Below are 22,730 nucleotides of genomic sequence, written 5' to 3'. Positions count from 1 at the left end.
TTATCAAAGCTGCAGGTGCTATATATATTACTGCCCAATGCACATGGTTGTATTACAGAATTTTTATTTAGCGCGGTGACTAAGCATCCATACCTGATCTAGCTGTATTTTCATTTAGTCATTTGTATGAATTTTCATCAAAATTTATCAACTAATTCAGGTTGATCCTGGTTCTGAATATGTGCGTGCAGAGGTTGATTAGCAAAAGTTTGCATGACGGTCAGTCATCTAACCTCGCGATGTTCCAACAGCAACTTGCCACTACCAGTAGATTTCCATTAGAATTCGATGCTTGCCATCCACAAAACCTAACAATAAATCTGCCTAGAGATTACTGTGAAAAATAATGGCCATAGAACTCACATGGTTTTGACGCAGAAGCCTAACGTAGATACAAAGAATATCATATTACCACCCAAATGATGTGATTTAAAGGGCAAGAAACACGTTATAAGTGTTTTATTTTGATAAAATACTTATTAGCACGGACGACAAAGGATCCCCTGATCCAATAATTCTACAGTAGTCATGATATTTGATTTTATACAGCACAACGATTGCTCAGTAATGTAGCATGTATTACATCAGCGAAAACCAATAGAATAAGCAGCTGTTGAACAGTCTGCCGAGTAATAAGAAACGGAGATCTACATATCAACCTTGATCTTCGCATCAAGCTCAGAGAACTCTTGGAAGAAGGCCTTGAAATGCTCATATGAATGCTTCACATCATCAACAGCACACATTTCTCTTATACTGTGCATTGATAACTGCGGGGCACCCACATCAACTGTACGAATGCCAACGCCACTTGCTAAGATGGGGCCAATAGTTGAACCACAAGCCATGTCATTGCGGACCACAAAATCCTGCATTCATAGAAGTTTCTCTTAGATGATCAGTTCATCCACAGGATGAATTTGCAACGAGCAGTATTCTAGTTCTTCTATGTACATCATGTTCCCAAACTCTAATTCCTAAAACAATGCCTTGAGGCACAACTGGAAATTAACAAGATTGTGCTTCCATGTCAATGGTACAGCCTACACTCATCATTTCCTACATGGGATGAGTTTTAGGACTCAAGTAGAATTAGGGATGGTAATTCAACCCGGACTCGGACCGGACCCAGATGAAACCCGGATTTTTCGGACCAGGTTCAACCCGTACCAAGTTAAATAAATCTAGTATCCATATGCCATTTTCAAAACCCGCATATATCCGAGTCCAGTTCCAGATTTAGGTGAACCCGTATATCTGAAATCTGGACCTGGATATTTATTAATTTTAATATTAATTTTTTAAAATTATTTTTAATATAAATAGGAAAAAAAAAGCTCAAATGGTACCCTAGCTCATTTACACTTTCACAGCCGCAACAACCATTTCCTCTCTCAGTCCCTCTTTAGTTTATCTTCATCAAATCATCGTTTTCACCTTCGCGGTTGTTCATCATCATCATCACCAACCGTTGTTTCCTTGTCTTCTTTGGCGCGACCGGTAACCAACAGTGATGCGACTGTTCATCATCATCATTATTTATAGTTTATTTAATTTTGAAATATTTTTTAATTGTTGGCTGTGATTATTCACTCATCCGGAGTGCTTTCACTTTCTTCTCTCTTTTGCCTACTCATCTCAACTTTCTCTTTCTGTCTTTCATCTGTTCTCTGCATGGACTATAAAAAGTTACATCAATTCTGTACTGCCCTTTCTCTTCCCGAGGAAGAAGGCTAGGTAGTTGCTATTGAGGGGAGTGCACACGATGCTGGTGTACATAGATTAGAACAGTGCTTGGTGGAGGAAGTTTTAACAAATAAGGCAATCCACTGCGAAGGGTTCAAAACGGTCACTCAACAAATCTGGAGAACTACTCACAAGTTGAAAACTGAACATCTTGGTTGTTGCTGTTAATAGATTAGAGTGCTGGAAACGTGATCGATTTGATTCAAATGCAGCAATAATGATGATGATATTGAACCAAGAATTGAATGAGTTGATTTGTATTTAGTTTGTTTAAAACCTAAATTTGTACTTGATTTGCTAAAATCCTAGATTTGTATTTCTATTTGATTTTTCAGTTGAATTTAGTTTTTTTTTTCAATTGGATTTATCAATCCGGGTTGAAAACCCACAATCCGGGAATCCGGATTTTTCCGGGTTGAACCCGGAGTGGAAAAAGGCGGGTTTATTTCCAAGTCCGGTAAAGAAAATATGCGTCCGGGTTCGAATCCAGAAAGGCTAAACCCGCACCCACACCCGCACCCGAATTTTGCCATCCCTAAATAGAATAAAGCACTAATTCCCTGTTTTGGTGATAATTCGGTTCCAACACCTAACCGGTTCACTTTACCCTCATTTTTTTCTCAAACTTCGAGATCTAAGCTCAAGATCTACCATAATTTGTTGGCAACCATAAAATTATTAGAAGGGGGAACCCCACCTGGACAGGAAGGTTATGCTTTGAGGCTACCTCCCTAAAAACAAAGGATGTCACGGCATTGGTTGCATAGCGTTGATTTGCATTGTGCTTGATGACAAGTCCTCCATGCAACTTTGGCTGATGATTGTCTTCATGTTTGTCCTGAGAAATAAATAATCCATGTTATCTAAAAAAAAGTAGAATAAAATGAAACACGGAATAACAAATGCTTGGCACAGGGAACAACATACCATATAATTAGGGTGTAGGGCATGTGCCATATCAGCAGAAACAAGGAAACTCCTCTGGATTGCCTTCTCAATCAGCTGGGAAGAGAACATGCACAACAATATTTAGAGCATAGTACAAGGAGGGTGGCAAACATGCTTGTTTTAATCATACTACCATTATTGCTAACAGCAGGACAACACAATAAGATGTTTCTAATAGCCCTTATCTAAGGGAACATGTTAGTAGACGACATTGAAGAAAAAAATAAAGAGTAGCCAAAAAGAGCGCAAGTGATCTCATTCCAATTGTAGCTATGTTTCTTAGTTTCATAATCATCAGAACAGAAAAACCTCCAATCAGCTAGGATTTGCTGTCATGACATGCTGAATCAATTTAGAATTTCATGGATAATGAGCTCATTTAAAATCAGATTACACTGGAGAGCAGCTTTAGATTTAGATTTGTGTAAAGTAAAAATAATGAACAAAAAGCAGCTAGGCACCCTGTAACTGGCCCTCTGAAGCCTCAAAATATCATATATATTAAGCACAACCGAAAAATACAAAATGGGCATGAAGCTGACCCCACCTTAGAATTTGAACAGAAGGAATTTGTGATTCGTGATAGAGCATCTAGCATGGCAGGTGATCCAGCTCCTTGAGCTGAATCTGATCCAACCTCCTCATGATCAAACAATGCCACCATTCTAACACCAATCTCATCCTCAAGGTCGCCTTCAGAAGATGTAGAATCTATCAATGCCTGAAATAATAAAAATGAACACTCAAGGAGATGACGACAATATGAGGGAAGGATGAAGGATGATGCCACAATATTTCATATTGGACTACACTTATAAATGATGAGAGGATGATGCAGAGTTTGATAATTGATAATAACGAGGCCATCAGAAAGGTGATTAGAACCATTTATATCTCCTAAATCAACAACAATAAACAATACATCAAACAGATATGTTAAGATCTACAATTTAAAATGGGGATAGTGCACCACATTTCGCAAAACATTTCACTAACTCTCCCATGTACATATACCCTTAGCATCTTAGGAAAGGAAGATGCAAGCCAAAGAACTACTCATACCTTCAGAGAGCAGAATGACATGCAGAGATTGTCGAGCCTTCCTGAGAAAATGAATTCCTTCTTAATACCAGCTACTATACTTGGCTGAGTATCACATGCTTGCAATTCAAAATCACATATATCATCTGGTCTGCAGCCGATCTGACTTGCAATCATCTAAAGGTAAAAAGAGAAAGAATAAAATAATGTCATTTCTATTACTGTCCAAATTCCATACATCAATCAACTTAAATAGAAATTGCTTGTATCATCCACCCACCGAAAAAATAGTGATGGAAAAGAGGGACAAAAAAAGAGGAAAAACAAACCTGTAGCAGATGCGAATGATGCTTTGAGCTGTAAGTGTCTGTTCTTTCATTAGGGCTGTCTGTGACCACTTTATTAAGCTCCTCCTGTAAAAAAGTCATTAGTTGGATAAGAATAGGCAACATTTGATGAGTGCAGAGAATCCATCATTCTGAATATATAAAATCCAAGGGAGCTTCGCTTACTTTTTTTTTTTTAACTATTAAATAGCAAGTTGTAGATAAGTTGTAGCTAACAACAAATAAATCGCGCTCCCACATAAGGTTATTGAACCGAATAACCACAATAACACTCTCTTGCAACTGAAGTGATAAACTAGTTGTATGCTTTTATTAATATCTAAGGACCAATGTAAGGCAAGTTATAAACTTGTGCAATCTTTGTCCATGACCACTCAACAGAAGTTCATTCCAGCTTCTAGCAGATAAACATTCCAATACAGCAGAAGAACCTTAAACCAAGAGAAGCTTGCTAACCATTCGTTCAGATTTTAAATTCTAAATGGAACACTACAAAGTATCCGGTATGAATGACCTATAAGCTGAGAGCCTATTACTCCAATTCCACAAACGGTAATCATCAGAGGCAAATATATGTCTTATCACCAAAAAAAAAAAAAATGAGGCAAAGTTATGAATCAAATATATTAAACACAAAACAAGTATGGTGTATGAAGAATACCTTTATTGATGTTGCCAAGATGGGAACAAGATGACTCTGGGTGTTCACCTTAAATCCATCAGAATTAACATTCCTATTATCGAAACAGAGAAATTTATATTTCCTTAAACCCAAAGGATACGGAGGCAAAATCACCAAGCAACAAAGAGACTTATCTAAGTAGAGAACCTGTCCAAGTGAATTGCCAGTGTAGGAATTCGCATTATGGGTTCGTCAATTCTAACTAGTTTATGAGAATAGGGACCAGAACCATCTTTCCCTTCTCTAATTATCACCCTTCCTGCAACTGTCAAGTCACGGTCGAACCACGTATGCCACAAACCACCTCCATATGTTTGGACGCCAACCTCCAAATACCCACCTTTTGTTACCTAATAAATCCACCCACATTTAAAAACTAATTGAGTCATTTCCAAAATAAAGCACAAGATAGAAATAAAATTGTAGCTTTTCGAATAGAAAATCACCTTAGAAACAGGCTTCAGCTTTAGGCAAGGACTGTCAGTATGAGCACCGACTACATGGAATCCATTCCCAGCAACATATCTAAAGCATAAATTTTACCACATCGGCATAAAATCATAAGTAATGTAACTCCATTTAAAAATCCAAAAATTACAGCCTTTTAAGCTACTTTTCTTCAAATTTGTAAATACAAAAAAAAAAATCAAATTATATTAAAATAAACGAAAAATATTACTTTTTACCAACGGCGAAAGCGATGATCGTCGAATGATTTCTGGTGAAAAAGTATCTCTTGCCAACTTCCAATTCCCAATCTTCTCTCTCTGAAATCTGTTGATACCCCACTGTTTGCAGACGCCTCTTCGCCTCATCTGAAACATTTTTTTTGAAAAAAAAATCAAAATTAATTGGTTATTCAAGAATGAGAACACGCAAAATCGAATCCAAATGTCGAGTTTGTAAACGAAACTGAACGAAGGTGAATGGTGATTGATTACCGACGGCGTGAAAAGCGGTGGGTGAAGCGTTCAAGAAATGGAGGAAATCAGAGACGATCGAGTTCACCTCTTCGCCGTTTGCTTCTGCCTTTGCCTTTGCCATTGCCTCTCTTTCAGTTTGGTTCAGTGCAGTCTCAGTTTCTTCTTCAGAAGATCTCTCCTCTCCTGGAAATATATTAAATGATTGATAGCGTAAATAACACATGGATCCCCAAAATTGTTGTGATGCGTCAGATAAAGAAATAGTTTTTTTTTTCCATTTTAATTAATAAATAGGTCCTTAACCCACTAAAATGACTGAAATAATCTTTAGTGTTAACTAGTTACAATACAAATACAGGGCAACATCAAAAGTCAAAAACTCAAAATTCAATAGGTCAAGGGTAATCCGGTCATTCGAATTATAACTTGTTTGATTAAAAATACGAAATGAAAACGCGGAATATTAGGCGGGATTCCAATGTTATTTTAACATTATCTCTGTCCTGTACATCGATGCTGACTTGGCGTTAGATTTAAGGAATACTGATTTAAACATAGGAGAATAATTTATGCTTGCTTTTGCGCTTTCGCCTCTTGTCCATATTACAGCATCTAAAAAAAAATCTTATTAATTTTACTTTTTAAATATCTATCTATTTATTTATATAATAATAAAAATAATAAAAAAATATTTTTAGGGTCCTAAAAGATAAAGTATTTCATACACTTAGAGCTCGTTTGGTTTTAATTATATATCATAGGATTAGATAATTTTAGTGTAAAATAATCTTTATATTATGTTTGGTAGAATAACAATAATGAGCTCACCACTTAATCTCAATAGTGGTAAAATTTCATCGCAAGAGGATCCCTAGGATTACATTTTCTAAGCTAAAACTTTGTCCTCTACTATTCATGGAATTAAAAACTATAACATGTTAAATATTAAAAAAATTAAGGGAAGATTTTACACTTTTTAAATAAATTTACCAATAATTATTAATTTAAATTAAATTATATTACATGTCATTTTTAAGTAAATCTAAGATGATTTTAATAAATTAATATATAAGACATATTATTAGTTACTAGCTAATCTCATGGTATATACTAAACACAAGACATGATTATTTATAGTCCAATCCAATATTGCATCAAATAAGAAACAAAGCAAACTAGCAAAGCAAGAGAGCTTCCGCCAAGGTAAGGATATGGTTTTCATACTCATTTTTTTTTAAAAAACTAAAATTTATAAGGGAGCTTGAGTGTTAAGTTCTGTGCGATAACATAGTATTATATATAATCTAATATTATCCAATTCAATATTATTTTATCTAATCCGATCCAATCCAATTTAGCATATCAAACGAGCCCTTAGGATATTAAATTTGAAAAGTACGTAGACCAATTTTTTGTTTATGTACAAGGTACTTACATTAACTTTTAGGCTTTTATATAGATTTATATAACATTTTTTAATATTTTTTTTATATACGGATTATTTGTTTTTTTTTTTTTGAGACTGATTAATCATCATATTACTGCATTACACAGATATTTACAACAACTGCTTATTGTAGCAGAGGTATTACACTGATATTTACAATCAGATATACATGATTGGGACTTACATTATTACAATGAATTCACAGATATTTACAACAACTGCTTATTGTAGCAGAGGTATTACACTGATATTTACAATCAGATATACATGATTGGGACTTACATTATTACAATGAATTCTATGAAGTACATGCCCAATACAAATAACCCCTCACAGGAGAGGATGTCCATACTCCACTTGCATTTCGCAAGAGAGAAGGATATAAAGAATATTTAGCCCCCACAATGCTTTTGTGGGGGCTAGAACCGCTGCCCTCACAAGCATTGTGAGGGCAGCAGCCCACCACTTCGGCCAAGGCCGAAGTGGCACGGATTATTTGTTTATTTGTAAATAACTAACCTCATTTATTTATTTGTAAATAACTAACCTCATTAAAATAATATTTTATTCTCAATCGCAACAATGGTATTTTACAAAGCTTTGTCGTATTTTAGTGAATTCAAGTACCCCACCCAATGAGATATTATGAAAACTCTATGGGGTAAGTGATCAATAATGATTTCGTTAGCAGAAAACTATGACATTGTTTTGAGATTTTTTTTCTTCAGATTACTTTTTACAACAGCGTCCGCAAACTATCAAAACTGTAGCGTCACTTTCATTAGCCCGAAAATTTTATCCGAAATTAAGTCCGAACACACAATGACGTCGTTTTTATTTCCAAAAACATCGATTGTGAAGGAAAGTAGAGACGAGCACACTTGCTAATATGAGGCTTAATTATTATGGGATATCTTAGTGAGCTTATTATCCTCCCGATGAACCGACGAAATTAATGAAGCTCCAAAGTATTGTCTCACTAATCATTTTTCTTTCTATTATTATCTCCCTTGATTGCCCTTCAAGGTCATTAATTACTTAAAACAGGGAAAAAAATTCAAATTATAAGAATACAATACGGATTATAATATATATAAATTGAAAAATAAAATATTGCAGTTTACTTACTAAAAAAAAAAGGTAAAAATTTGTCCAGATCAATTAAATGTTAGAGCAACCCAAATAGGAGGGGGTTCAATCTTCACAGTCTCAGCAAAAGCACAATCACTTCGATTATGCACATCTATCCATTGTCTGAGTTGGAAATCCAACTTAAAAACTGAGAACTGAGTTGTGAAATGTATCCGTTTGCTGGGTACCCAAAATTTCCTCACAACAAGCCAGATATCCCCCAAAGATTCCACCAAGTACGAGGTTATGAACATGGAACGTAAAATCAACTGTCGTGGTAAAGAAGCTGTGACTTGCATCAATTTTGATGGAGCTTGTGGCTTAAAATCCCATCCTTCAACTGTAAATCCTGTATTATCATTAATGGATGTTGATAATGCATAAACGAGATTGTCGGCAGTGCATATAACATCACTGTAACCGCACTGGCACTCTCCGTTAAAGTTCTTCCACACGAAATCTCCTCCTTCTCCGTGCTTTCAGAAAGCAAGTTTGGATTTATCATTGTAGATTACAATCGCACTATATTTATTCTCAAAGTACGGATTTGATGGCAGAATAGCGTTAAAGAAAAAACCATCGTCTCTTAATTCCTTGATTGAAATAAAACGTACTTTTGAATTCCAACGGTCCAAGACATGATGACCTTCTTCCGCATCCCCATCCGGATAATACCCCACAATATCTGCAAGTGTTTACGGAGAAGGAAGGAGAATCCGGGTACCTGAAAAGGGATTCAAAAGAAATGGACAGGCTCTTTCATGATCGAGGAGTTTGAGCCATCCATGGGATGATCTGATGCAATGCCTCTTCCCAAAATCCTTGTATATTCTATTTTGATATTGGTTCTTCTCGCTGCAAACTTCAAAGCATTATATTATTATAATAAAAAAAAAAAGATATCTGTAGCACAAGTTATGATCCTTGAAAAGTATATTGTTTGTCTTATGCAACTAACCTACATTAGTACTCCTAGCCCACGAATTATGATAATAAAACTCCTCATCGTTCGGATGAAATCAGCCACATTGAAAGTATGAGCGATATTCTATTTGTCCAACAACTAAAGCACATAATCTTCCTCACCATATGAAATGGATCATACTCTCTTGGGTCAATTCCATTTGATCATAGTGGATGCTGGGATTGGTGGTGTTAGATTCAAGGAATAGTGGCTAGTGAGTCGAGAACAACTTACGCTTGCATGCCTTTGGGCTTCGGCCTTTTGGCTCGTCTCAGCTCTTGCACATTATATTGACGGATTCCTTACAAATACACGACAAGTCGTTTTACAGAGGATGGGAAGAATTCAGAAGTGAAACGACCGCCAACCAGAACTAGCTTATTGAAGGATAGTTTCGGTATTTAGCTACTTTTAAGTTAGAGAGTGTAATGTGACGTAACCGCCTTTTCCCGGGAAAATGAAACGATTTTATAACTATATTGTAACCGTTTCTTTAGACCAAAACAACCTTATTAATCTCCAAGAAACTGAGGACATTTTAGACTTTTGACCTCAAATTTCTTAGCTCAGGATTATGCCAAAATAATACAAAGATCCGTGATTATTAGAATTTCATTTCATTTGCCAAGAAATTACAGCGAGCAAGCTTTCATGGCGAGAGCAAGAATCATCAAGAACTCGTTCATCACACTGACACCGTCACCATTGTTTCAACTTTTCTCAATCTCTCCATTCACTTCTCTTTTCTTGTCTCCCAAGAAAAGCCCGAGAAGCCACCAAAGGCTCTTCACACCACAAAACTTCGCAATCTTTTTTCTTTCACTCTTGCTTACTTTCACGTTCTTGGGAGTTTCTGTTCTTAACTTCATACAAAGTTACCAAGATCCACCCCCTTGCTCTCTCATCTCACCTTCTTCACAAAATCCACTCTCTTCAAACTCCGCTATGCTCTTTGCTTCTCTTGCTTCGTCAAACACTTACAATGAGGATGGTCACGAGCCTGCGGGGTTGGCTAATAGCGTACTGGTGCCTTTACCGGCACAGCTAGTGGCTGGTAATTTGTCCAAGGAGGAGAGGGAGTTTTGGCAGCAGCCTGGTAGTGAAGGTTACAAGCCTTGTTTGGATTTCAGTCTTGCGTATAGAAGAAAGTCAGCCAAGATTTCCAAGGAGAAGAGGAAGTTCTTGGTGGTCGTGGCTTCAGGAGGATTGAATCAGCAGAGGAATCAGATTGTTGATGCTGTTGTTATTGCAAGGATTCTTGAAGCAGCCTTGGTTGTGCCCGTCTTGCAGGTTAATCTGATTTGGGGAGATGAGAGGTAAAGAGAATTTTAGTTAATTTTGTGTCTTTAATTAGCCCATCATGTCAGTTCATCTTGTGGTGGTGAAAATTGCAAATTGTGTATTTTCTTGGATGGTTATGTGACCTGACTAAAGTGTTAATTTTCATTTTCTGTGAGGATTGTTATTTGTAAAAGTTTTTGGATTAATCATCTTGGCTCTATGTGTGTTTCCTGGAGAAACACCTCAGCTTCTCATCGGTGCAGAGCAAACAGTGTCTTTCAATGCATACTAGTACTTTTGAGGACTCGGTCCCTTGTGAAGTTTTGTTAAACATTCACTTGTTTAATGATAATTGCAGTGAATTCTCGGACATTTTTAATGTCAAACACTTCAAGAGGACTTTACAAGCAGACGTAAGAGTTGTATCATCCCTTCCCTCAACACATTTGATGTCAAGACAGTCCATTGAAAATCAGCTTCCTTACAACATTTCTCCATTTTGGATCCGTGCCAGGTTCTTCAAACAAGTATGGCAGAAAAATCTTACCCTGATGTCTTTATATATTAATATAAACTCTTTGCATGAAACTTTGCCCATTTTTTTAAGCTAATTAAGGTGACATTGTGATGCCTATGGAAGCATGCTTGAAATATAGATATTTATTGTTTCTCCTTGTAGTCACGCTTCTTTTCACATTCCTGGTTCATGTAGCTAAATGAAGAAGGTGTTCTTGTACTAAAAGGGTTAGATACTAAGCTCTCCAAGAATCTTCCACCTGATCTGCAGAAGCTTCGATGCAAGGTGCATTCTAAAGTCATTTTACATGAATGTTAGATTAGAAAGTCATGAACATAGTTACTGAGCAAAATATTGCCATCATGTGTTGATTCCTTAAAACTCTTCTGTATATGCAGGTAGCCTTCCATGCTTTAAGATTTGCAGCTCCAATTCAGGAACTTGGAAACCGACTTGCAAGGAGAATGTGGATTGAAGGTCCATATATTGCCCTCCATCTCCGGATGGAGAAGGACGTTTGGGTCAGAACCGGATGTCTCACTGGTTTAGGCTTGGAATATGATGAAATTATTGCCAAGATTCGCGAATCTCAACCTGAATACCTCACAGGAAAATTGAACATGAGCCACATTCAGCGAAGACTTGCTGGACTCTGTCCTCTTACTGCTTCAGAGATAGCAAGGTAAATTAAATCAGAAACCAAAAACAGAACTGTGGGGTAGATTTAGTTCAAAGTTTTAGTTTTGGTTTATTACATTTGAACATGGTAATTGGTTTAGGTTTTTGAAGGCTTTGGGAGCGCCAAGTAGTGCAAGAATATACATTGCTGGAGGAGAGCCATTTGGGGGTCACCAGGCGCTGCAGCCACTTGCTGCAGAATTTCCATATTTGGTGACCAAGGAGATGTTGGCTCAAGAAGGTGAACTCTCTCCGTATGTCAACAGGTCCTCTTCTCTTGCTGCAATTGACTACATTGTCTCGTTGAACAGCAATGTATTTGTGCCTTCCCACGGTGGAAACATGGGCCGAGTCATGCAGGTTTGTGTGAGCTAAGGCTGGTATTTACTTAGGTATACAACAATCTTATAGATATTGTAGTAAAATGAAGGTAATTGTTGATCGACTTGACAGGGTCACCGTGCCTATGTGGGTCATTGGAAGTACATAAAGCCTAACAAGAAAGCCATGCTTCCTTTCTTTGACTCCTCAATTTCTGATGAAGAATTTGGAAGCATTATAAGAAAGATACACAGTAAATCTCAGGGGCAGCCTGAGCGAAGGACTAACAAGAGAGACCGGGACGTGACGGCATATCCAGTTCCCGAGTGCATGCGCAAACACAACACTGGTGTTTTTTAAGCAACTCAATTAGTGTACTCAATATTTTTGTCTCATCTGAGAGACTGAGACTGATTTGTAAATTTTCTTCCATACAAATCAGAGAGCAATAGTCTGTTACCAATGATAGTCTCAGTGACCATTGCAATAATTTGAGAAAATGCGAGATAGAGTTCATTCATAAAAAGCAAAATTCAAAGACAAAGAGAACCAGGCTAGTTCATCCACCATTATTATTAATGACCCCAAAAAAAAAAAAAGAAGAAGACTTGAAGTGCCAACAGCCCTTTGAAATCTCATCTCTTCAAGAAAGAATTTTGAGTACTGAATGTGAGAGATCTTTGCAAGCTTGACCATGCGAAGAATATACCTTTAAGATCAACCTATTGGAATTGGTCATGGAGTTGATGAAAATCACTGGTGTTAATTGAAAGTGTTGTTGCATTCCGCAAAGTACAGTAATTAACCCCTACAAATCATAGGCTCCTTTAATCAAGTCTTTCTTCTCTTCTGAGAATCTTGGAAATCCATCCCTAACCAAAGCCTTCATAGAAAATAAATGGCTAATCTCCATAAACAAATGGATATATACCTGAAAAAGAATTCTAAATGTTTTAATTATCTGTGACAGTAATCAAACAAATCATCCAAGAGCAAGCCTGTGGCTCTTTCTGCTGCCTCCTTATGGTGGGAAAGCTGTGAGTGAGGCTCAAACCATTAGCATACCAGTGAAATTCCAATTTCTCCATCTTGAATAGGCTATAAAAGGAAACTACTAAAACTAATTGCCTAAAAAATCTATATTTATAATTTTGGCACGTTTGAGGATTTGAAAAGGCAATTTAAATTTCACCTGATAATTTTCCTTGTGCTTAGCAGCAGCAGCAGAATGGGCTAGTATGATATGATGAGTAGCAGGGTAGGGATCAGTAGCAGGTTTAGGATTCTTGGTTTTGCTACCCATTTTATATCCATACAGGCCAAGAACTATCTCTGATGAACTGATATCAAAAATCAAAATGAAAATGCTAAGCCCTTGAAATATCTTTGTTCATCAATGGGCGCTGAAACCAACACAGCTCACACAACAGCATCTTTATGTGAGCTGTATGTTACGGTAACTTCATAGCTATTGCCTCTAGCTTATCATCAATTTCAATGCCACAATATTAATCATCTTAATTATTTATTAATTCTTGCGTGCGGTTCATGCATATATGTGTGTGTGTGTGTGTGTGTGTGTGTCCTCATCAAATTTCATCAGCTGAAACCGAGATAGGATCTTGAATATTCTGGGTCGTTTTTTTTTTTTCCAACGCTTATTAGAAGGGGTCTCTTTTCCGAAGACAACAAGTTAGCATTGTTGTAATCGAACATCCAATTAAGTAATCTCATTTTCATCAATGTTAATATGTGCCCCAATTTTTAAAAATCCATGTGTCAAGTGTGCAATTTAACATTTAATGGCTTTTACATCTTTATTCAACTATCAGCATATAGAATTTAAAATTACATATATAATTTCAAGCAACATAATTAAGTTGTAATGAATCAATATTTGTGCGAACACAATAAATATTGGAACCATAAATATATGAATTAGCAGAGTTTAATTATGTGATATAGTAGTGTGAAGCCTGGCCCTGCCCTTTGATGAAAGCGTGGAACCATTTAGCAGAATCTTTGGGGATGCGGGTGGGATTGTTTTTGTAATCAGTGTAGTAAAAGTATGTGTCTAGGATTAAATATTTAAATCCCTCCGACCACTCAAAGTCATCAAATAAAGTCCAATAGAAGTATCCTTTCACATTCGCTCCTTTCCTGCAACACCACCACCATGCATCAATTTATTTTATTAATACTAAATTAATGGTAATGACTAAATAATAATAATAATTAACATATAGTATTCTCCCTAGCTAACTATGACAAATTAATTAATTAGTTCATTCACTCATTAGGGTACATTTTCTATGTATTTAATCCATGATGATGATCACTTACTCGATGGCTCTACGGATCCTATACAAATGCCTTAGAATAAAGCTAATCCGATGTTGATCCTTTAAGGCAGCGTCAATTGCAAGTGTGTCGTTTCGTTTCTCAGTAACACCCATGCACAAATTAAAATTCACCCAATTATATTTTTTTGTTAATATACATACATAACCTGTTGCATTATATATTATTCTAGGTATAACAATTTTAATTAATGCTGCATATGATTTAATAGTGTAATGAGTCTAATGACATTATACTATTGAAATGCTATATGGTCTGATAGCTTTCTCATACCTGTCTTGGGTTTCTAATAAGTTGTTTAATAGTTTGCATGCTGAATTATCCATTATGGGCTGGTTTAGATTGATCCTAACTGGATGATTATGAATTTCTTTTGTATATATATATATATATATATATATATAGTGCTTCTCTTATGTAGATGTCTTCATTTTTTTTCATGTGAACATATTGTTAAACCACATAGTTTAATAAAATCAATGCAGACACGCTATTAAACCACATGATTTAATAGCATGTTTGTATTAAAAAATAAATGAGAGCGTCGGCACCTAAAAATAATAATATGTATATATAACAACAAATGTCTAATTATATGAGTGATGATACAGCCACAAACTCTTGTATAAACTTATTTTGAACAAACTGACGTGACATTAATTCATTGGTTGAATGAAAATATAAAATAATAAAAACAAATCATGTGGGCTAAGTGATATTTAATTCAGCCAATCTTATCATTCCACGTCAGTTTGTACAAGAGTTTATAACTATTTCATTACTTCTAATTATATATCATTCTCCGAAATGTAGATTGTAGGGTTTTAATAATGTCGCTTCATAAACATCAAAATCTTCTCCAGCCCTTGCGGACAAACGTAAATGAAGAAGCTCCCTTCAGCCTAAAATGCAAATGGAACGGAAATTTATTTATTACCAAAATAATAAAAAAAATGAGTTTTTTATATTCAGAATCTAAATTCAATTTCATATATATATATACACACCTTTGGACCAATAGGCACTCCATCTTTCTCAGCTGCCAAAATCAATTTCATAATTAATTTAATTAGTTAATTAGTGAACAAATTACTTGTGGCATTGACAAATTGGTCGACGAGATAGCTGGTGGGCGGTGCACGAAAATCAATCGGAATGTTCTTGGCATACCTTGTAGTATAATAATTGACACCAATGAAATCAAAACATCCCTTCACCAAATTTTTCTCTTCATCACTCCATCTCGGTAGCCTGTCCTTTACTATTTGCCTCATGGTTTTTGGAAAATCTCCATACACCAATGGCTCCATAAACCTAATTAATAATTCATTCATTCATTCATTAAATACCAACATTACATTAAATTTTTCAGAATTATATTGATCAATCCCGATTAATCAAGAAAATAAAAAAAATATATACTAACCATCCCAATTCAAAATCCATTGCTCTTTTGGCTGCTGCTGTATCACGAGGTGAATTTGAATAAGGATCATAATATTGTCCCACAAGGCTTAATTAGTCCGATTTGTCCCCCTCGCTCTGGTTGGAACTTCTGTTTGTAGACGCGAGCAGCTGTTGCGTGAGCAAGTAGAAGGTTGTGGGACGCAATGGAAGGTTCAGTTGATGAGTTTCCTGATGGACATTTTTTTTCTATCTGAACATCTTCCCGGTGGGGCTATTCCCATGGCGTGTCCAAATTTTGCTATTATTAGTGGTTCGTTTATTGTAAGCCATTTCTTAACCCTATCTCCGAATGTTTTAAAACAAATTTCTGCATAGTCCTTGAAATCATCCCTGAGATTAACTCTAGAGCATTGCTATTTTCTCATTCACTCTTTGCCATGTGCACATCTCAACCAACCATAATGATATGCGTACATACATGGCAAACAGTAAATGAATAAGAAACAAATAGTCTAAGAGCACTAAAGACTTTCTCGTTACTCTAATAATTACATTCAATAACATGAAATAATTGTAAGAATTTCTAATTAAATGATCATATAATGGGCAGTTGTTAAGTTACATTATCTGTAATTTACAACTGACCTAAAATTAGTTTCTCACAACCTTTAAATTGTTTGGATAATAACAACTTAAAAAGTGTAAAGAAATTACTTTTGGGTTTCCTAAGTGCCCTTTTTCAATCTCACGATGTAATGTAACCACCAAACCCATCCCTAGGTCACCCCTTACGTTTTAATTAAAATCCACTATAACGGCATTGCATTACAATATAACGCTAAACACTTAGATTCACGTAATTTTTTTTGGGGGGGGGGGGGATAGATAAATTAATGAAGTTTTATTAATGAGTTATAGCTAGAAATAGTTAATTTTGCCAAATAAGAGGGAAGTCTTTGATCTTTTTGTAAAAATATATGTGAATAAATCCACTATGACTTATGAGTAACTTAAGATTTCTCTATATATATTTTTTACCACACAGAGGACTACAAATAAGAATCTGTCTTAGTTACGTGTTTATAACTTTTTAAATGATCATAATAAATTAAATTAATTATATAATAAATGAGAAAATCTCATTATGTCAATCATACAACAAACATACAAATGATGTCATCACATGTGTGCATTTATTTTAGAAAATCACCATCCAAGTGGTAGTTAAAAAAAATTCAACTACATATGTCATATATGTATTGATTTGTTTTATTACTTTCATTGTATCATAGAATTCCGTTTTAGATAGAATCATCTCAGTGAAATTATCTAATAAAATTATACTATATGTCTCAAATTTTCTCTTCCATTAGTTATATTATATTATCACTTAAGACAAAAAAATTTAAATTTAATGATTTTGTGCAAATATCATTATTCCAATAAGAGTTATTGACTATTTGTTTTTTATTATTACAAAGGCTAACCAACTAGACAAACCACTTTGACCTAAAATTATATCGTATGCATATCAATTTATATCTAAAAGGTTCTAACAACTCAAAATTTATATATTTTCAAAATTTCAGCGTGTATATTTTAGAGAAAACATAGTGAATCGTGCCCACCCTTGTGTAGGGTTTCCACTCAGATACAACAGTAGCAACAACAACGCTTAGAAAAGAACAATACCCTATCAAGATACAAAAAAGTGAAAAGGTCATAGCTGAAAAGCTCCCTAAGAAAAATGATAGCAAGACCATTTTTATAATTCAGAAAGAACGAAGAATCTAATCCCATGAGAAAGAGAGTGCCGACAACGTACGAAACTCAGGTGCTGCCAACCAACATAAGCTCAAAGCTCTGCAACACGATTTCCTTCAGAAAATTAAAGAAAAATATAAAGAAAAGTAAATGAATAAAGTTCATTCTTTTTCAAGGAAACATTAATCATTAACGAAAATAATTTCTATGATGCATAGTTTGTTGTATTACTTTTGAGAAAATCATGAAACCCTTTAGCAGGTTCTTTAGGAATACGAGTGAGATTATTATAATCAATGAAATAAAATCCAAATCTTGGAGTGTAGCCTAATCCCCACTCAAAATCATCAAATGCACACCAATGAAAGTCAAATAAAAGTATCCTTTCTCATTCAATTCATTCCTGCATGTAATATAATCTACAACCAACAGGCAAATAAATAAACTCGTCCAAGGCTTCCATTTCGTGAAACGTACATTTTTTTAAAAAAATGAGGTCACTCACACCTTTATTTATTATACACACACACACACAGACACATATACATATTACCATTTAAGTATAAGATGAATAATTAAGTATACGTTTCATCCCTAGTCAGTGGTTTAACCAGGATTTTGGTTTGATAGGGGCTATAAAAATTATAATAATGTGTCATCTAACCATTAATCTATACCAATCAATTGTAGATTTCAGAGACCTACAAACAATCTGTCTAACCACTTCCTTAGGAATTAGGTCCAGAGAAAGATATTGACCTCTCACGGAAGGCATGCTGGTATTGATGTAAAAAGTGAAATTATCACAAAATTAGAGGACACAATTAGCCGTACTCCTTATAATTTTCCATAAATACAAAGGAAACATTGTGAAAACTAAAAATAAAACAAGTAGCTAGTATGCTAGCCAGATATCAAAAAAGTCGTCCAAAACGATGGCAAGGCAATCTCCATGTGCCCGAAAAAAAAAAAAACTCAGCATGCATATATGGAATCTCATGTAATTTGGAGGAGAATCCCATCAATGCAAACTCAGGATGCTGCAACCAACATATAAGCTCATGCAGTAGCAAAAATATTTCGGTCGAATATACATACACGCACGTACATGAATAATGATTAAGTTTTTTTTTTCCATTGTTTCTCTACATATATCCTTCAAAATATGGAAAATATTACAATATTTTTTTTTTCTGGGCTTTTATGTACCTTCGAGGAAATCACGGACCCATTTGGCAGATTCTTTAGGAATACGGGTGAGATTGTTATTGTAATCAATGAAATAAAGTCCAAATCTGGGAAGGTAGCCTATCCCCCATTCAAAATCATCAAATGCGCTCCAATAAAAGTATCCTTTCACATTCACTCCGTTCCTGCAACATGTAATTATATTCACAGCCAATAAATTACCTAATTAAATATATAAACTCGCTTTCCTGTTAATTTTGTGAAACAAAATTTACATAATTAAAATTAATTTACTCACTTAATTGCCTCATGGAGATAATACAAGTGCCCAAGAACAAAATCTACCCGATGTTCATCCTTTAATGCCACGTCAAGTGTAAGATTGTCGTTTCGTTGTTCAGTAACCCCTACAAGCAAACATTATGCTTAATTTTATGCCATTAAATTTCCTGATAAACCAATTAAAGAAATATTAGCAACAAATCTCAAACCATTCTCAGTAATGTAGATTGCAGGATTTTGATAATTGTTCTTCACATACTCCAAAACTTGTTGCATCCCTTTTGGATAAATGTAAATGTACCCGCTCCCTTCAGCCTATTTCATGCAGCAAGTAAGAACTATTTCAGAAGTTATACAAACTGCTGTAGTCTTCTTATATATTTAATAATTTAAAAAAAGAAATCAGACCTCTGGACCAATAAGTACTCCATCTCTTTCCACTGCATGCAACATTCGCAATACACAGCAAATAAATCATTAATTGCTGCATGCGCTCTTTCTAATATATATTTTGCAGTTTCTTTTTCCTGTTTTTAACTAAATCAAAGTGGGTTAATTAATTTGACAATTTGTACATAGTTTAATTACGTACCTGTGAAATCTACAAATTGATCGGCAGTGACACTGACCGGTGGGTCATTTGAATTCATTGGGATGCTCTTAGCATAATTGGTGGTATAATAATTGAGACCAATAAAATCAAAAGCTCCCTTGACCAGCTTCTTCTCTTCAGCTGTAAAAGTTGGCAGCCTATTCCTCGCCAACTTTCTCATGATTTTTGGATAATCTCCATACACCAAAGGATTTAAATACCTAATTAATTAACAACCCACTTCACATAATTCCCAGCTAAAAACAATAAATTTGAAACGGAAAAGCAGTGATTGCAAAACCAACACTGCTTTCATCAACATTGATTAGTTTAGCACACATGTTAATTATTCATGTTATGATAAGCGATGTTATTCATGTTATGATAAGTGATAGTACTATAAATAATTATATCGTCTGTATAGTTACTCAAAGTATGGTGGACAAATTTATTTTTTATATATCCTATCCCACGAAGCTGTCTATACTATTAAACTGTAAATTTTAAGCCATATAACATTATTTACAACACAACATAGCAAAATAACTTATTGCTCAAATTGGAAGAAAATAAAATTATAAAATTGGTTTTTATAATTTTTCCATCAAATTTGTGGAACTCAGCACTCGAGAGTTCGTCATATAAATATTCATGGGAATTTTCTTGAAAATATACACACACATATATAAAGAGGTGATGAAAATTAACTGACCATCCTAACTGGAAGTCCAAAGCTCTTTCTGCAGCCGCTTCATCATCGGAAGAATTTGAAAGGGGCTCATAAAATTGAGACACAAGGGAGAGTCCAATCTGGCCACCTTGTTTTGCTCGGAACTTTTGTTCGTAGAGTCTAAAAGCAGCGGCATGGGCAAGCAGAAAATTGTGAGAGGCGATGTAAGGTTCGGTTGATGAATTACCAGCTGGACAGTTGTTCCTATCCGAACATCTCCCTGGTGCAGCTGTTCCTGATTCATATCCATATTTTGATGCAATTAATGGCTCATTTATTGTCATCCAATTCTTAACCCTATCCCCAAATGATTTGAAACAAATTTCTGCGTAGTCCTTGAAGTCATCCCTGAAATCAAAAACCAATTTTATATTATTTGAAAAAATAAATAAATAAAACGCACGGTTACATATATGCAAGATTATAATTAATTATTAGATGATGCCGACGTCCATGTTTTATTAATATTAGAAAAGGAAAAAACGATATGAACTCCAATATAATATTTGTGTTTGTAGGGCATATGGAGTTGAAGAATTTTAATCGTATAATTCCAGAGATAATTATCATTTGTCAGTAAGCTTGTACTCCGGAGAAGGGTTGTATAGAAGATTTACTCACACAAAAGATCGATTCAAGGGGCCACCATACTTTTCTTGCAGGCCTTGCGGTGAATCAAAGTGAAAGATTGTAACAAAGGGTTTGATGCCTAGATTATAACAAAGAAGTCAAGCATATTAATAAGTTTTTGATTAAATTAAATTAATTTTTTTAATATATATATATGTGTGATGGGCTTCTAATTGGTTACCATATTTAATTAGTTCGTCGATGAGACTATTGTAGTGATCGATACCCATTTGGTTCACCCCACCACTTAATGAGCCGTCTAATAACATAAAAAAGATTGATGGTTATTTTTTGTTTCTATTTTTGCGTAAAAAGAAGGTTAACAACAAAGGTTGAAACAAATGAAATCAAATTAACTGGGTAGAATCCTTGTCCAGGAAATGGAAAATCTGTAAGAATCAACTCCAAGTTCTTTCACAGCTTTCATATCTTCCTACAATTCATCAGGAAATTTAAATAGTAAATCAATCTAAAACATATATACGAATCAATATAAATATAATATTACTCACCTTGTAGCGCCTGTATGAATCTATTGCTGTGATCAGGTCATTTCCGTTCATAACTTTCCCTTAAAATAATAAAACAAATCAAAGGTATCAATAATAGTGGGAATTATTAGTTTTCATATTATAGGGGTTAATTGAGATTTGTTTAACCTGGATATCTTTCAATGAAATCATCCCAAATGCTTGGTCCCTTCCCATCTTCTGTCGTTGCTCCTTCAATCTACATGAATAGGACACATTATTTATAAATAAATTAACTTGATTATTTCATATGCATTCGCATTCCGTATATAACGTGTGGATGTCTCTATCTGAGAATTTTCACGTTAATTATATATTTGCATGCGATACACACACAAACACACACACCTGTGCAGCAGAAGTTGAGGCTCCAAATGAGAAATTAGCTGGAAAATTGGATCTCTTGATATTCAATACATTGGAGTTGAGGCCAGTGTGTGCTTCCGACTTCGACAGTGATGTGAACTCTTTTGATAAAATAGCAGAATGAAGATGGAAAAAAAAAATTGTAAGAAAATTTAAATTTGATTAGAAGAAATCAATTAAACCATTAACGGAACATTATAAATACATTAATTAATGGTAATTAATACATACCATGACACTGCGCAGACAAGCTGCAGGAAAGCAGCAAAACATAAACAGTGGCAAAGATCGAAGGTAAAGCTCGTGTTGAATTCCTAATGCGTGATGACAAAGGTGCTGAAAAGGCCATGGGCTTTAATTTATACTAATAATGATTAGAGTGATTTTAATTTATAAATTTGTAGACACTGAATTCTTTCTGACGCTTGACTAAGTTTGGTTTAATCTGCAGATTGAATAAAACTGAGCTGATTTCAACTTGTTTGTGATGTTAGGGCACTTAAGGAAGTCTTACGATCAATTAATGGAACTTGACCCACGCAATATATACACACCCACACACACAGCATTTCTACGGTGGTCAAAAGATAGTATAAATGTCGTCCTGAGGAACAGGACTAGGATTCTTTTTTAACCACGAGTCCGCCGCCATCTGTTCCCTGCTCTTTTAACATTTCTTTTCATCTATTTATCCAAATTTTAAAACAAAAAAAAAATGGTGTTCTAACAATTTTGTTTCCTCTCATTTTGATTGTAATAATTTGAATTTGGCTTTTGCAATTCAGACGAGTATATAATATTATAATCATTCTTAATATGGTATTCTTTGCGGGACATATCACATGTCTATGATA

At 34.9% G+C, this 22,730-nt stretch overlaps 3 protein-coding genes and 1 pseudogene across 3 annotated transcripts; 1 reads left to right on the top strand and 3 right to left on the bottom strand.

Annotated features, from left to right (window-relative positions):
- Positions 1-425: 425 nt before the first annotated feature.
- Positions 426-5,919, bottom strand: LOC102628337 (probable aspartyl aminopeptidase). Its single transcript, XM_006476935.4, has 11 exons — positions 5,706-5,919; positions 5,444-5,579; positions 5,211-5,289; positions 4,912-5,114; positions 4,744-4,816; positions 4,065-4,148; positions 3,757-3,912; positions 3,242-3,415; positions 2,674-2,748; positions 2,444-2,584; positions 426-869 (listed from the first exon to the last, which is right to left on the bottom strand). Exons 1-11 carry the CDS (start codon positions 5,908-5,910, stop codon positions 648-650), a joined length of 1,548 nt encoding a protein of 515 aa, XP_006476998.2. The 5' UTR covers positions 5,911-5,919; the 3' UTR covers positions 426-647.
- Positions 5,920-9,944: 4,025 nt separating this feature from the next.
- LOC102611289 (O-fucosyltransferase 37) lies at positions 9,945-12,550 on the top strand. Its single transcript, XM_006477495.4, has 6 exons — positions 9,945-10,545; positions 10,869-11,037; positions 11,223-11,312; positions 11,426-11,709; positions 11,807-12,065; positions 12,159-12,550. The coding sequence occupies exons 1-6, from the start codon at positions 10,175-10,177 to the stop codon at positions 12,384-12,386; spliced, it is 1,401 nt and encodes a 466-aa protein (XP_006477558.4). The 5' UTR covers positions 9,945-10,174; the 3' UTR covers positions 12,387-12,550.
- Positions 12,551-12,834: 284 nt separating this feature from the next.
- LOC102610992 (beta-glucosidase 12-like) lies at positions 12,835-16,568 on the bottom strand (annotated as a pseudogene).
- A 2,089-nt stretch (positions 16,569-18,657) lies between these two features.
- LOC102610687 (beta-glucosidase 24-like) lies at positions 18,658-22,225 on the bottom strand. Its single transcript, XM_025099127.2, has 12 exons — positions 22,108-22,225; positions 21,859-21,977; positions 21,640-21,709; positions 21,493-21,551; positions 21,338-21,413; positions 21,162-21,239; positions 20,972-21,059; positions 20,333-20,698; positions 19,621-19,841; positions 19,238-19,336; positions 19,045-19,153; positions 18,658-18,931 (listed from the first exon to the last, which is right to left on the bottom strand). The coding sequence occupies exons 1-12, from the start codon at positions 22,223-22,225 to the stop codon at positions 18,760-18,762; spliced, it is 1,575 nt and encodes a 524-aa protein (XP_024954895.2). The 3' UTR covers positions 18,658-18,759.
- Between the last annotated feature and the right edge of the window lie 505 nt (positions 22,226-22,730).

This window comes from Citrus sinensis, chromosome 3, assembly GCF_022201045.2.
Source record: "Citrus sinensis cultivar Valencia sweet orange chromosome 3, DVS_A1.0, whole genome shotgun sequence".
In the NCBI taxonomy this organism is placed as follows: Eukaryota; Viridiplantae; Streptophyta; class Magnoliopsida; order Sapindales; family Rutaceae; genus Citrus; species Citrus sinensis.
Note: the sequence above shows the minus strand (reverse complement) of the source record. Positions and strands in the feature narration are given on the sequence as shown.

Coding starts and splice junctions, on each gene's coding strand:
- LOC102628337 (XM_006476935.4), bottom strand. CDS start 5,910: ATGTGTTATTTACGCTATCAATCATTTAATATATTTCCAGGAGAGGAG. Junction 4,149..4,743: donor TCTTGGCAACATCAATAAAG/GTATTCTTCATA, acceptor ACTTTTTTACAG/GAGGAGCTTAATAAAGTGGT. Junction 3,913..4,064: donor ATCATTCGCATCTGCTACAG/GTTTGTTTTTCC, acceptor TTTTACCTTTAG/ATGATTGCAAGTCAGATCGG.
- LOC102611289 (XM_006477495.4), top strand. CDS start 10,175: ATGCTCTTTGCTTCTCTTGCTTCGTCAAACACTTACAATGAGGATGGT. Junction 11,038..11,222: donor GTGCCAGGTTCTTCAAACAA/GTATGGCAGAAA, acceptor TGGTTCATGTAG/CTAAATGAAGAAGGTGTTCT. Junction 11,710..11,806: donor ACTGCTTCAGAGATAGCAAG/GTAAATTAAATC, acceptor TAATTGGTTTAG/GTTTTTGAAGGCTTTGGGAG.
- LOC102610687 (XM_025099127.2), bottom strand. CDS start 22,225: ATGGCCTTTTCAGCACCTTTGTCATCACGCATTAGGAATTCAACACGA. Junction 21,978..22,107: donor CTTGTCTGCGCAGTGTCATG/GTATGTATTAAT, acceptor TTTTATCAAAAG/AGTTCACATCACTGTCGAAG. Junction 21,552..21,639: donor TTTCATTGAAAGATATCCAG/GTTAAACAAATC, acceptor TATTATTTTAAG/GGAAAGTTATGAACGGAAAT.